The sequence below is a fragment of the Carcharodon carcharias genome, chromosome 6, assembly GCF_017639515.1.
Source record: "Carcharodon carcharias isolate sCarCar2 chromosome 6, sCarCar2.pri, whole genome shotgun sequence".
Lineage (NCBI taxonomy): Eukaryota > Metazoa > Chordata > Chondrichthyes > Lamniformes > Lamnidae > Carcharodon > Carcharodon carcharias.
The window spans coordinates 189,767,122-189,780,950 of NC_054472.1; the positions used below are offsets into that span (position 1 = coordinate 189,767,122).

Consider the following 13,829-nt stretch of genomic DNA (forward strand, 5'->3'; position numbering starts at 1 on the left):
CTTTAATTTAGGGTAAAATAGAGGAATGAAGGGAGTCATGTGACCTGTTCTGAATCCTGCCCGACAATAAGCTTGGGTGGCTTGGTTGTTAAAGGTGAAAAGAGAGTCCAGGTTGTCTTACTGTGAAGAAGGTGCAAGATACTCATACCTGTAGACAATGGCAAGAGCATCTACGCTGACTGTGGGCAGACCATTAGTCTCCAAGTCTCACAAAGAGGTGTTAGGAATGTCAGGTTTTAAGACTGGTTATATTTTAAATGATCTATTTAATTTCAAGATAGAATGGAGTTGCAGGTCTCAAGCATAGCTAATTAGCATTTCTACCTGGATACAAAGATCAAATGATTTATGTTGCTATGTGGATGGACTTTGGGAAGGAATAGTCCATACAAAGCCATTGTAGGATTGGCTTATAGGGTTCTCTAAGATATCGCTGTATCTGACAGAAACTGTCAGATACAGTCTGCAGGAACCTGAGAGAGGGAGGGCAGATAGATAGAGGCACCCAGTCTCTGTTGTTCGCCATGCAGAATGCAGGTGGGAGCTCATGCTCGGATTGAGAAGGCCAAGTCCATGAATATTTAAATGAGACTGGAAGATTAGGGATCTCCAGGGTAACCCTAACCATGAAAGTCAATTCAGGGATTAGAAGTTACCCAGCTGGAAAAGGAAAAAAAGGAATCAAGTTATCAGGAGCTGAGAATAGCTTTAGACTGATTCCTGGAGAATGAAGTGTCGTTTAAGGGGCAGAGTAAAGTATAATCGTGGAGAGGGATTTTTGGTCATTTAAAAGTTAAATGGGGAAACTTTTCTGATGTTTAGAGTATAAGCTGCCTACTGAAATAGTATTTTTTCAATGTTGCCTTTAATTTGTTTGTTACAGTGACTCTTAAAACTTGAAATGTTGTTGTATGATTCCCTCCAGCCAGTCAGTGGGAATTCAAATATCTCTCTAAAAGTTATCAGTCTCCGTGGAGGTCGTAACACAGGAAAAATATATGAGGATTCAAAAATATTAAGATTTTCCTAGTGGATTTCCTGCCAAACACTGAATTGTTTCGGTATTTGGAGGGACAATGAGAAAGCTATAATTTCACAGCTTTGACTGTATGGTTGGGAAATGGATACAGTGGCATAGTGGTTGTGTTACTGGACTAGCTGTCCAGAGACTGGGACTTTTGATCGAGAAGAAATGAGTTCAAATCCCATCACGTTACAGTGGGGGAATTTAAATTCAGTTAACTGAATAAATCTGAATAAAAAATAGGATTAGTGACGGAGACCATGAAACTATCGAATTAGAATAAAAATCCATCTTGTTCACTCAGGTCCTTTAGAGAAGGAAATCTGCTATCCTTTCCTGGTCTGACTTACATGTGACTTCAGACCTACAGCACCTCAGAAAATGTACTAATAACCCACTCAGTTGTACGCTTGTGGTGTTTCAAGAAGGTGACTCACCATCACCACCTCAAGTGCTACTGGGGAAAGCCAATAGATGCTAGCCTTGCCAACAATGCTCATATCCTAAGGATGGATTAAAATAAACGGTCAGCCACCATCTTCCTCATCAATTGTCCAAACCACGCAGCTGTGACAAAACCTCTCTACAATTTGATAAAAGAAATACAACACTGCGGAAATAATAGGGTCAGTGATCAGAGAGGCAATAAGACCTTTGCGAATGCACCAATATTTCTTTAAAGAAGCACAGAAACATCTGTCAGCACGCTTTTTTTGCTGTTCTTTCGGCTGCAAACACATGAAAGAACAAACATATCTCCCAACGAAAACAAATAATCTGCGCCTATTATTCATGACATTATTCTTAGCCCTAGTAACTTAAACAACAGCAGCTGTCAAAGCTACTTTTCTGGCCTGTTAGACAAACCTATGAGTATTGATAAGGGCTCCTCTCATGTCCCACATCTGCAAGATCCAACATACACTTCAAAAAATAAAGCTTAAGAAAAAAGAGATAAAGGGGTGTCTGGTGATGGAAGAAATGTTTTGTTTAATGAGGAGTTAACTCACAGTCAACCTATCATTCTACATATCGGAACAATTTTTCCACTGCTTAGCTGAGTCTGTTAAGCTACTGCATAAAGGTTCAGAATGCAATAGAAAATGTAAAAAAATTTTCAATTCACGTAAAACCAGCAAGATTTTTACAAAACAACAGAGCAACATTTGTTACGTAAACCAAGAATTAGCAAATCTGACGCATGGAAAAAAATGGATGAATTTTAATTTAAATACCAACACAAATAAAGAGAAAGAAAGGATGAAAAATCCTGAAATGTTTAGTATAAACAAAGTTAATCAGTGACATTATCCTGAACCTAATAATTTCATCCTGGTCTTTAATGCAATAATGACATGATATTCTGACAACCTTCAATAAATGTTATAAACACAAAATTTACACTTTCTTATATAAAGTTTTGCAAAGTATGAATACAGAAATTGTTATATTAACACTCAAGGTTAGTAGACTAACTCTAAATATATCCCACTTAAAAATAATTAATTTCCTCTACATTATTTTTTTTCCTCAATCAGGCCATGACTGATGCCTCTCTGGATATAGCCACAAGGAGGCACTGTGAACTGACACTTTTCATTTACCTTTGGTAAAAAGTCTCTAACTGGTGCCAACTTACTTGAAAAAATGGCTTTAGATCAAAACTGAAAAGTGCTAGTCACAAACTTACATTAACTCTGAGTACTTGTGCTCTACTGCTTAGTTGAGCGTCTCTAAAACGCATGGTCCCTAGGCCAGAATTTGCAGCAGATTCCAAAGAATCTTACTTCATTAATGGTGGCAATGAAATAAACATTCCCCTGATGTTCAGTAAATCATACAGTCCAGAACCAGGTCATACTGCCCATCCTGCCTGTGTCAGCACACTGAAAGCTACACAAGTAGTCCCACCGCCAATCCCCTCCCTGCCTCAGCTCATTCCCCACTGTTCTTCAACATTCTCTGACTTAAGAATGTATTAAATTCCCTTTTAAAAGTTACCATTGAATCTGTTTCCAGATTCAAAAAACTCATTGGGTACAAAGAATTCTTCACATCTCCCCTATGGTTCTTTTGTAAATTATCTTAAACCTGTGTTCTCTGGTTAATGCCCCTCCTGCCATGTTAACAGTTTCCCCTTATTTCCTAAAGCCCATGATCTGATAGCTATAACACAATTGTCAGCTTAGTGACTGTATACAGATGTGATGTTCCTTGTATGTCTTTTCAGGTGTGTACCCATAAACTCTATCTCCCACTTCTCTGAAGCCATGGGCAGCATTCTCCTTTCGGGTGAGACTTTAGACCGTCTGCCCTATCAGGTAAATGTAAAAGATGCCTTGCCGTTATTTCCAAGAAAAGCAGAGGTGTTCTCCCTGATGTCCTGAACCAATCTTTAACCAATATCATTAAAACAAATTAACCAGTCGTTATCACATTGCAGAGTGTTGGAGCTTGCTGTGTGCAGAGTTTCCTACATTACAACAATGACTACACTTCAAAAAGCAGTTCATTGGCTGTGGTAGTTCATTCTGAGATCATGAAAGATGCAACAGAATTGCAGGTTCTTTCTTTCCCCTGAGAAACTGGATCATCTACACTGCTCTCTTACACTCTTTGAAACATGTAACGTTGCGTCTTCACCAACGCACTATAGCTCTCGCATTGCACTTGTCCTTCTGTCCACCTGTCCACACCAGCTTCTTGACCAGAAGTCGTTATTCAGAAGTGGGTTAAAAGGTTGCATGAGCCATCCAGTGCAGTTACTGGACAGTCCCCTGAGCTAAACTTACAAGATATTCCCCCAACCTGCTGTTGCTATAACTTGCAGCCAGACTTACAAGCTACAATTTTAACTTCCAACCACCTGCTGGCACGGAACTGCTGTTTAACAGGAGATTCCCACTGGAGATGTCTCCAATTAACCCCCGATGAGAATTATCTGTGGATGAAACTCAATCATGTGGAATTCCCAGGCCTTTGTATCATTTCTTTTAATATTTGAACAGTATATGGGAAATTGATTTGGCATTATTATGCAATTAGCAAAAATACATTCACTAATTTCTAAGTGCCTGATTTTAAAAAGAATAACATCCCCATAAACTGAATATAAAGTTTGATAGGTATTCTTTGGTACCTGTCTGCCAGTCAGATCAGCCATCTTTGTGCGGTAGGAGGTCGGTTTTTGAATTGAAGATTGCTGTTGGCCATCCACAGTGTACATGACATCATCAACTCCAGCTGATGGGAAGATATCCAAAGGCAGGTACTTGTATAACAAGCAGCTGTTGGGGGCAATTTAGAGTTAAGTTAACTGAATGGCAGGGGTTGTATTAAACTTGAATAGAACCTTGGCTGACCAATCACATTTAAAGTTCTGTACATAGCTCTGCTCTCCATATTACAAAAAAGACATAGAGGCCATCGGGACAATGGGAAAAAAAATTACAGCAGGACAACAGAACAAATGCTTATGAGTTCTTTAAAGGCTGAACCATGTGGGGCTATTTTGAAGGTTGAAAAGTGACCAGATAATATCTATTTAAAATTATGAAGGAGTTTCATAGAGTTGGAATACAGAAAATGCTTTCACTCCTGGGGGACATCCAAAACATATTATACACATACATACATACATACATACATACATACATATATATATTAAGAAAAGCCTCTTATCCAAGGAGTGGTGAGAATGTGAATGGTTAAAGCAAATTGTATTGATATAGTTAAGGGGAAGTTAGCTCTACGTACATGAGGGAGAAAGGGTATGTTGATAGGGCGAGTTAAATAAGTTGGGAGGTGGGTCATGTGAAACATGGAATAGACAAGTTGGGCCAAATGGCCTATTTCTGTATATTGTATCAATAGTGGAAATGAGAAACTACACGCAATCCAGGAGGATATGGAAATAATATTGGAGATTATAGAATTGTACAGCACAGAAGGCCATTCTGCCCACTGTGCCTGTGCTGGCTCTTTGAAAGTGCCACCCAATTAACCTCACTCCCTCTGCTCTTTCCCCGTAGCCTTGCAAATGTCTCCTTTCCAAGCCTATTTCCTTTTGAAAGTTACCATTCACTCCACTTCACGTCCTTTCAGGCAGTGCATTGCAGATCAAAACAACATACTGCGCATAAAAAAATTCTCAAATTCTCATCTCCCCCTGGATTTTTTGCCAATTACATTAAATTTGTTTCCTCTGGTTAACAAACCTCCTGGAAATAGTGGGCTGGATTTAATGTAGCCCATTGCAGCGGTAAGCATGGCTGCCGGATCCTATTAATCATGGCACAGGCCCCACGTCAGTCTCCTGTCAGCAGCAAAACCTCCGCCTGATTAAAATCGGAGGGCAGAAGGGATTGACGTGGGATTCCCGCCCTCCGCCGGCAGGATGTCAATTAGGCTCATAATGAGCCAATTGCTGTTAATAGAATCCAAGCTGGTTGGTGAAGTCAAAACCAAGACACAGAGCTTTTCTTTACTAAGAGAGTTTATTGACTGTTCAGTCTCATATATCTCTTCCCAACCCCCAGTGTCGCAACTGTCCCCTATTTAAATGTGATCCAAGTATTTAATTAAACAAGGTCCTTCACCTTTGTATCTTAACAACATAAACAATATAATTAACACATTATTAACAGATTCCCCTTTCCTTAAAAAATAAACTTTATAACATACTAAAATAATTTCAAAACAAATAAAAAAATTCTTTTCCACATTTCATATAGCCCTCCATAGTACAAAACGTCTCTCTTCTAGGACCTCCAACAATTTCTTCAAGCAGGCACTCCTTCTTGTAAAACAGTCTGATAATTAGTGACATGGGTCAATCTATCTTGTCTTAGGGGGCTCTTTTCTCTCTAACATTTCTTTTATGCTGGCAAGGTCAATTTTTAGCCTTTTCTCAGTCACACTCTTTGTTGAATGTACATGATCCCATAGAGAATGGTTATCCAATATTCAATGGGCCAACTTTTCTCAGAATGATCCTTGAATAGGATTTCCCTCAAAATATTTGAAAAGTAAAATCCCATATCTATTGCTTCTACTAGAACCAGTGTTTCTGCAGCTAAGCTGCTTATAACTACACTTTATTTTCTTTGCTTCCCAGGCCAATGGACAACATTTGTTATTCTTTCTCTTCTAAAATACGATAAACCCTGTTGTACTAGAATATCACAGAATCACACAGTGCAGAAGAGGCCCTTCGGCCCATTGAGTCTGCAAGGACACGTGAGAAACGCTTGACCTACCTACCTAATCCCATTTACCAGCACTTGGTCCATAGCCTTGAATGTTATGGCATGCCAAGTGTTCATCCATCTGGAAGATTGGCATGTAAAGCATCCCTAAAAATGACTAACCTCATATCTTCTGGGTTCATCCAAAGGTTACGGGGAAAAGGTGGGAGAATGGGGTTGAGAAACTTATCAGCCATGAGTGAATGGTGGAGCAGACTCAATGGGCCGAATGGCCTAATTTCTGCTCCTATGTCTTATGGTCTTATGGTCACCCAAGGCTGGAAACTTGAGTGTGCATTTCTCTGAATTTAATTTCTGTAATGTTCTATTTGCCCTCTGAACTTCCTCAACTGTAGCATGTTTCATCATAGTAATCAGTTCCAATATGTCAAAACTAGAATCAGATCTAGCCTGAATGAAGTTTAACTGTCCAATTAAACTTCTTAATTGGTCTATTTTTTTCCTTGGATGCAGGATCCTCTTTTTGTGAGGACCTGGTCCAATTTATTGGGATGCAATTGACATTTTTAAATAAGACTGTTGATTCAAGCTCAGTCCTGACTTATTCTGCTTAATGTCTAACCCTATATATTTATAGCCCACTGACCCTCTTTATTTTATCTATCACCCAGTGCTCAAATTCTCCAGAAACTCCCCACAGAAAACCATCAATGTGCATCATAAAGATGCCTGCTAATTTCTCCTTGTCATACTGATAGAACATTGCTGGGTCTGCTTTTAGCTGGGTACAACTCATTTTCAACAGGATGGACCTAACTGAGAAATACTATACACTTGATGCATCATTTAGCCCATAAACAATACTTATTTAATTTCTACAGTTTCCCTTCCATATCGCCAGCTTTTTTAGGTGGTTTCAAAAACACTTCCCTTTGAAGTTTCTCACCCTGCAAAAATGTAGCTTTTAGATCAATTGATTTACATTCCCAGGAATATGTTGCTAAAAGATCTAAGAAAATCTTCAAGTTCACTTTTCCTTCAGTGGGGGAGTCCACTCTGACATTTTGATCACGAAGTCTCTCTATGAAACCTCGAGCTACTAGTCTGGCTTTCGCCTTATACGTGCCATCAGGAAGAACCTTTTCTGTGCATACCCACTTCTGTGATAAGGCTGGCTGCCTCCTGTCTGGTTTTTCAATGTATACACCAAATTCTTTCCAACTTTTCAATTCTTTTTGTTTGGCAATCCTTCATCAACTTCTAATTTGTTAGTAGCCACTAAAAGTTCTCGATCATAAGGGCTTCTACTTCTAGAGGCATTCTGAGCTTGTTCCATGGTCCTTGTACTTGTTAAACTTCTTGCCCTCCTATCTCTTTCCCTCTTATGATTAAAGTCTCTTTTGTAGGTCTGTAATCTTTTCCTAGGACTGTGATCACTTCCCGGCCCACTTTCAGAACTCACACTGCATTTTCTGGCCTTTCCACATCTCTACCCATCAATTTGCCAATCCATGGGTCTTACCTTCTGTCCCTCATCTTGCACACTCAGCCAATATTTGTATTTGCCAGTGGCTTTTCCTGCTCTGCCTATAATAGTGGCGCCCCTCCATTCGCTGGCCCCTACTGGCATATATGTTCCTCTGGTGCTGGTGCCAACTTTGGGGAATTGTCCTTTGGGGTAAATAATCTTATCCGGCACTTCAGTATCACTTTGTTCATATTCAGTTGGCTCGTTATCTGCCATAATCTGCTCTTGTAATTGTCCAACATATATGTATGTGAAATGCACGGTGCTTCTTCACTTTCTATTACCTGTTCAGATTCTATAAATGTATAATTAGTGCCAATTAGCCTTGAGGAATGTGCCCTAACAGTTTGATTGTCATGTTGTAAAATTACCATTTTTCCATCACTGTCTATAACCTTACCATTCTTTTTGTCTTTCTCTTTTGTAATATACCATGTCCCCGGGTTAAAATGTTATTCCTGATGGCTTTATATGGTGCCATAAGGCTTGCCAAGTTTTGTCTGAAACCTCAGCCTTGATAAATGCCTTTCTCCCTGCATGCAGGGCATTCAAGTGCACAGAAAAATATGAACTAATTGTAGTCCCTACCAAAGCCAGGGGATGATCCCACATCACCGAAGGTATTTTTGGATTTTTCCCACAAACTAATTGATAGGGACTGTAGTCCCCAACCATTTGATGCGAATTCTTTGCATACACTGCCCACACCAGGGCAGATGTCAGCTTACAGCTCGGTTGGTCAGCTAAGATTTTGTGAAGCATCTCATCAATTATTGCATGATTTCTTTCCTATTACTAAAGTGACATTCTGTTGCTGTGTTCATTACTACGATGTTCACATTTTCACACATACATTTAACTTCTTCATTGGCAAACTCCCACCCCCCAGCATTGTCAGTTGGGATTTAGCCAGTGTTGTCAGTTCAGTTCCTATCCATTTTTCCATTATCTTGTCCACAATTACCTTTTTGTCCTTAATACATTTTACTGTTGACAGACTGAATCTAGTTGCTATGTCGATGAACTGCAAGAGAACCTCACCCTATACCTTCAAGTCCATTGCTACAATGTCATTAAAATCTCTTGCTAATGGGAGACTCACTACAGGACGTGATGGTGTTCTCCTATAATTTTACATATGTCACATTTCTCACTGATCTCTTCTGTAAATTTAGTATATTCATCATCCATTACTCCTGTATCCGATAGTAGAATTTTTAACCTATGACAAGATGGGTGAATTGCCAATGTAGTTTTAAAACAATTTGTCTTTTTTCCTTTAAACCCCTAACCCTTGATGTAAACTGTAAATCTACATATTTTCCCAAAAACAATTGCCTTATCATGTTCTGTGTCTAATTTCATTTACAGAAGAACAGAAGAACATAAGAACTAGGAGCAGGAGTAGGCAATTCAGCCCCGCGAGCCTGCCCCGCCATTCAATACGAACATGGCTGATCTCAGTTCGGCCTCAACTCCAATTTCCCACCCTCTCCCCATAACCTTTCAACCCATTACTGATTAAAAATCTGTCCATCTCCTCCTTAAATTTATTCAGCGTTCCGGCATCCACTGCACTCTGAGGTAGTGAATTCCACAGATTCACGACCCTTTGAGAAAAGTAATTCCTCCTCATCTCTGATTTAAATCTACCACCCCTTAGCCTAAAACTATGACTTCTCGTTCTAGAATGCCCCACAAGGGGAAACATCCACTCCACGCCTACTTTGTCTATCCCCTTTAGCATCTTATATACCTCAATTAGATCTCCTCTCATCCTTCTAAACTCTAGCGTGTATAGGCCTAAACTGCTCAATCTCTCCTCATAAGACAAGCCCCTGAAATCAATCTAGTGAACCTCCTCTGAACCGCCTCCAATGCAACTACATCCTTACTCAACAGTAAGGGCATTTCACTGGATACTATATCTGTGCTGATAAAATGGTTTACCCCAGTTATTTTACACAGAATCACCACTTTCTTTAGTAATTTGAACATGTTATCTTCCCCCAAACCTGAAGGAAGGAAAACTTTCATATTCCTTAACCTTACTTTGGTCTTTACTATGTAGAGAATCCAGGTAACACTTTAACTAATCCACTCCTTGATTGCACGTTATAAATGTTCACCCATTGACTAATACAGCATAACTGAATGAGTCTGCAACTAGGCTAAAGCTTCTGGTGACCAGTACAATTCCTTCTGACTGATCAGTATCTCATCTTCCCCTTCTGAACCTTCCTTGACATTTGTCCTTTCAAAAGCCCTGTTATTCCGTTTCGGACAATTCCTCACATAATGATATTTCGAGTCACATCTGAAACATCTGTTTACCATTCCTTGGTTATTCCTGGGGTTCATTCTCCTGCCAGAGTTACCCACTTCCTGTTGTCTGTTACAGCTACCAACAGGGTCTCTATCCTCATTTCTTTTGTTGTGGTTTTTATTTTGTGGTTTTTCTTTTGTATTTATGCAGGCGTCCCATATCTAAATGATCTCAAAATGCTACCAGCATCGAATCCTCCATCTTTTGTGTTACCACTGAATGTCTCATTGGTGCCATGAAAGTGACTGGAAATGAATGTTTCCCCAAAATGTTCTTTAAAGCTTCAGGCATCTGTTCCAAAAGCATATCTCCTTCTGGGAATCTAACTCCAGTCAAGGTCAGGAGTCCATCCATGTTCGATACTTTAGCACAATCCAACTACTTGAAAGCAAGCACGGAATTAGGAATCTCCAAATAGAATTTCGGCAATCTTGTATATAACCTGTTAAATTCCAAGATATATTCTTCAATGGAATAACCAGCCATCCTTCTAAGTTTATCAAAGTTTAACCATGCCTCATATGCATTTAATAGATCATCTTTCTTATAGTTTTTGTCCATAAATTTTAAGAGATTATCCAAACCTTCCTCAGTGTCCAAATGATGAGCCTTTATCTCAGAAAATGCTTTGCATCTGATCCTGTTTCTGGTGGGAAGTGAAAATGCCAAGGCCATACCTTGCTTTCTCTTTGATAAGGACATAATCCATGCCCACTTATCCACTTCATCCTTCCATTGGGCATATGGTTCAGCTTCACAGAACAATGGTGGAAAATCATACCCTGATACTTTACACTTGCTTTCAGTCATTCTTCTCAAAAGTAAGTCCAATTACAAGCTTCTGTCTGAAAAGAAATCATAGTTTCTAATCTTCACCTTTAGGCTAACTATTCTCTGCTACCAATGTTAATAGAATCCAAGCCCATTGGTGAAGTCAAAACCAAGACACAGAGCTTTTCTTTCCTAAAAGAGATTATTGACTGTTCGGTCTCATACCTCTCCTTTCAACAGCCAGTGTCCCAGCTGTCCCCTAGTTATAATGTGATTAAAGTACTTCAACAATCCTTTACCTGTATATCTTAACAATATAAACAATATAATTAATATACTATTGACAACTGACAACCATTATCCCTGAGCCTGAGGTTGCCTGACACCTTCCCTGCCCCCCAAAATATGGGAGACAGATTGGGGGTGTGCAGGAAGGCAGTGGAAAGGCCACCGCTTTATCTTAAGAGCTCCCCCTGCCTTCAAGTATGCCAGCAGGGGCTGTAATATCCAGCTGAAAGAGATAACAGGGCAGGTCACCATGTTTGGCCAAAAAAAGTAGGTTTTATGGAGGGTCATAAAAGTGGAGAGGGAGGCGGATAGGTTTACAGGGGGAATTCCAGAATTTGGGGCGCAGGCAGCTGAAGACACTGTCACTAATGGCAAAGTGATTAAAATTGGGGAAGCTCAGGAGTCCAGAATAGGACGAGCGCAGATATCTCAGAGAGTTGTGGGGCTGGAAGAGTTTACAGAGATAGGGAGGGTGCAAGGGCATGGAGACATTTGAAAACAAGGATGAGAATTTAAAATTGAAGCATTACTAGGCTGGAAGTCTAGGTAGGTCAGCAAACAGAGGTCAATTCTGACTTTTATTTACTTGGGCAGGGCAGAGGGGATGCGAACGGAATCTGATTGGTCACTCATGACTTCTGTGTTGCTGAACCAAAAAAGGGTTTTCATCCACAAAACTGAAAATTAGCATTTCACTCCCAACTATGTCATGTTCTTCACATCTTCAACTATGAAATCTACAGAAATTTTCTATCTGTGTTTTGCTTACTTTTTTCCCACTTGTTCGGGGTTAGCAGCGTAAGTGCAGGGATCGGTTACTTGTAACTGCAGAATCGGAGCTTCATAATAATCACTGGGCAGCAGGATCATATAATCCTAATGTGCAGATTTAAAAATACATTGATGGATTAGACAATCAACTCAAAGGCTGAATCTGACTAGAAATTTACTTTCATCCCAACAGATGTTCAATCCATTTTAAAAGCTACAGAAAGAATTTTACCATCATATAACATATATTGTTCTCACCAAGAGCACTCCATCAGCCTCTATGTTGACAGTCCAAGTCCCGGGTGTGAGCGGGAATGGGTCACCATAGTTACTTCTTGCAACGGTAACAAAAGATGGCTCCTTACTACGAGGAAAGGTAATTTCTTTTGCCTGGGTCAAAACTAGGAACAAGGTCAAAAGGCTGGATCATTCACAAATACTGGACTATAGGCTGGTGCAGCCAAAACAGACAGAGACACGGAATTCGAGCTGCAGAATTTAAGCAGAGAAACACGTTTACAAGTTCATTTATTATGCTTTATGTTGAAAATTTCAGATCATTTAAAATATTTCTGATTTTCCTCCAGATAAAAAAAAAGTAGGCATAGACACATACAGCACAGAAGGGGGCCATTCGAGCCATTGTGCTTGTGTTGCCTCTTTGAAAGAGCTGCTCAGTTAGTCCCACACTCCCCTGCTCTCTTCCCATTACCCTGCAATTTTTTCCATTTTAGGTATATATCCAATTCCTCTTTTGAGGGTAACTATTGAATCTGCTTTCACCACTCTTACAGGCAGGGCATTCCAGACCACAACAGCTCACTGTGTAAAAAAAAATGCTTCTAGTTCTTTTGTCAATTATCTTCAATGAGCATTACTGACTCTGCTACCAGTGGAAGCAGTTTCTCCCTATCAACTGTATCAAAAAATCTCAGAATTTTGACTAACTCTATGAAATCTCCCCTTAGCTGTCCTGTTCTAAGGAGAACAGCCCCTGTGGTCTTCAGTCTCTTCACATAATCTCTCCCTGGTAATGCTCCAATAAATCTTGTCCACACCCTTTCCAATGCTTTAACATTCTTCCTGAAGCGCAGTGCCCAGAATTGGACACAATACTTAACTGAGGCCTAGCCAGTGCTTTATAAAGATTTACTATAAATTCCTTGCTATAGTAGTCCATGTCAGGCATCCTAAAATGGAGGTGGGGGAATTAATTTTAAATTTTCCAACCAATTCTCACCCGCCATCCTTTTGATCAGCATGGGACATGTGGAGGGTTGCGATCTGACGCTCACTCAAAGTGACATTGGGTTAAGCGTTTTAAATGCCTGCCCTAAATGGTGAATTTCCCAGAGATTGCAACCATCAGTGAGGTGGACAGGTTCGTGAAAGCTGTATGAAATATATCAGGTCAGTCAGCTCATGAACCTTGAGTGAAGGCTCTTGTGGAATAAGGAACTTTTTGACTAATAAGTTTAAAAGATCTTTCCAACATCAAATGTCATAATGTAATGATATATGATGATTTAAGCATGATTTTAATTCAGTGACTGATCATAGGGTTCTATCCTTAAGAGGTAAATGACCATAAATTGACTAGCATCGATAAGAGTCCCATGGATAAAGTGGTCTTATGCATTCAACAGTATTGGGAATCTGATTTTGTCAGGACACTATGCTTTGATTTTCACATTGATTTAAAGTCCAGACATCTGTTGAGCCTTTGAAAAAATTGAACAGATGCCAGACTTCTTTAGATTTAAACTCCATCTTGGTAAGCCTTTCAAAACAAAAAATAGATGGTTGGCCATCTAGTCATGCAACTTCAAAGACTGTATTGTATTGAGATCTGTAGGGTTTGCTTAATCGGTTGTCAACGAAATCCCATTGTGAATGCATGGCTGAGTTCTAAAC

The 13,829-nt window shown here is 39.7% G+C and overlaps 1 protein-coding gene across 1 annotated transcript in view; it reads right to left on the reverse strand.

The window, feature by feature from the left end:
- Positions 1-13,829, reverse strand: part of LOC121279009 (laminin subunit alpha-3-like) — a 509,546-nt gene that overhangs the window by 217,365 nt on the left and 278,352 nt on the right. The window contains exons 23-25 of the mRNA XM_041189741.1: positions 12,174-12,316; positions 11,914-12,020; positions 4,164-4,311 (exon numbers count right to left, since the gene is read on the reverse strand). Coding sequence (XP_041045675.1) covers positions 4,164-4,311; positions 11,914-12,020; positions 12,174-12,316 — 398 coding nt within the window. The remainder of the gene's footprint in view (positions 1-4,163; positions 4,312-11,913; positions 12,021-12,173; positions 12,317-13,829) is intronic.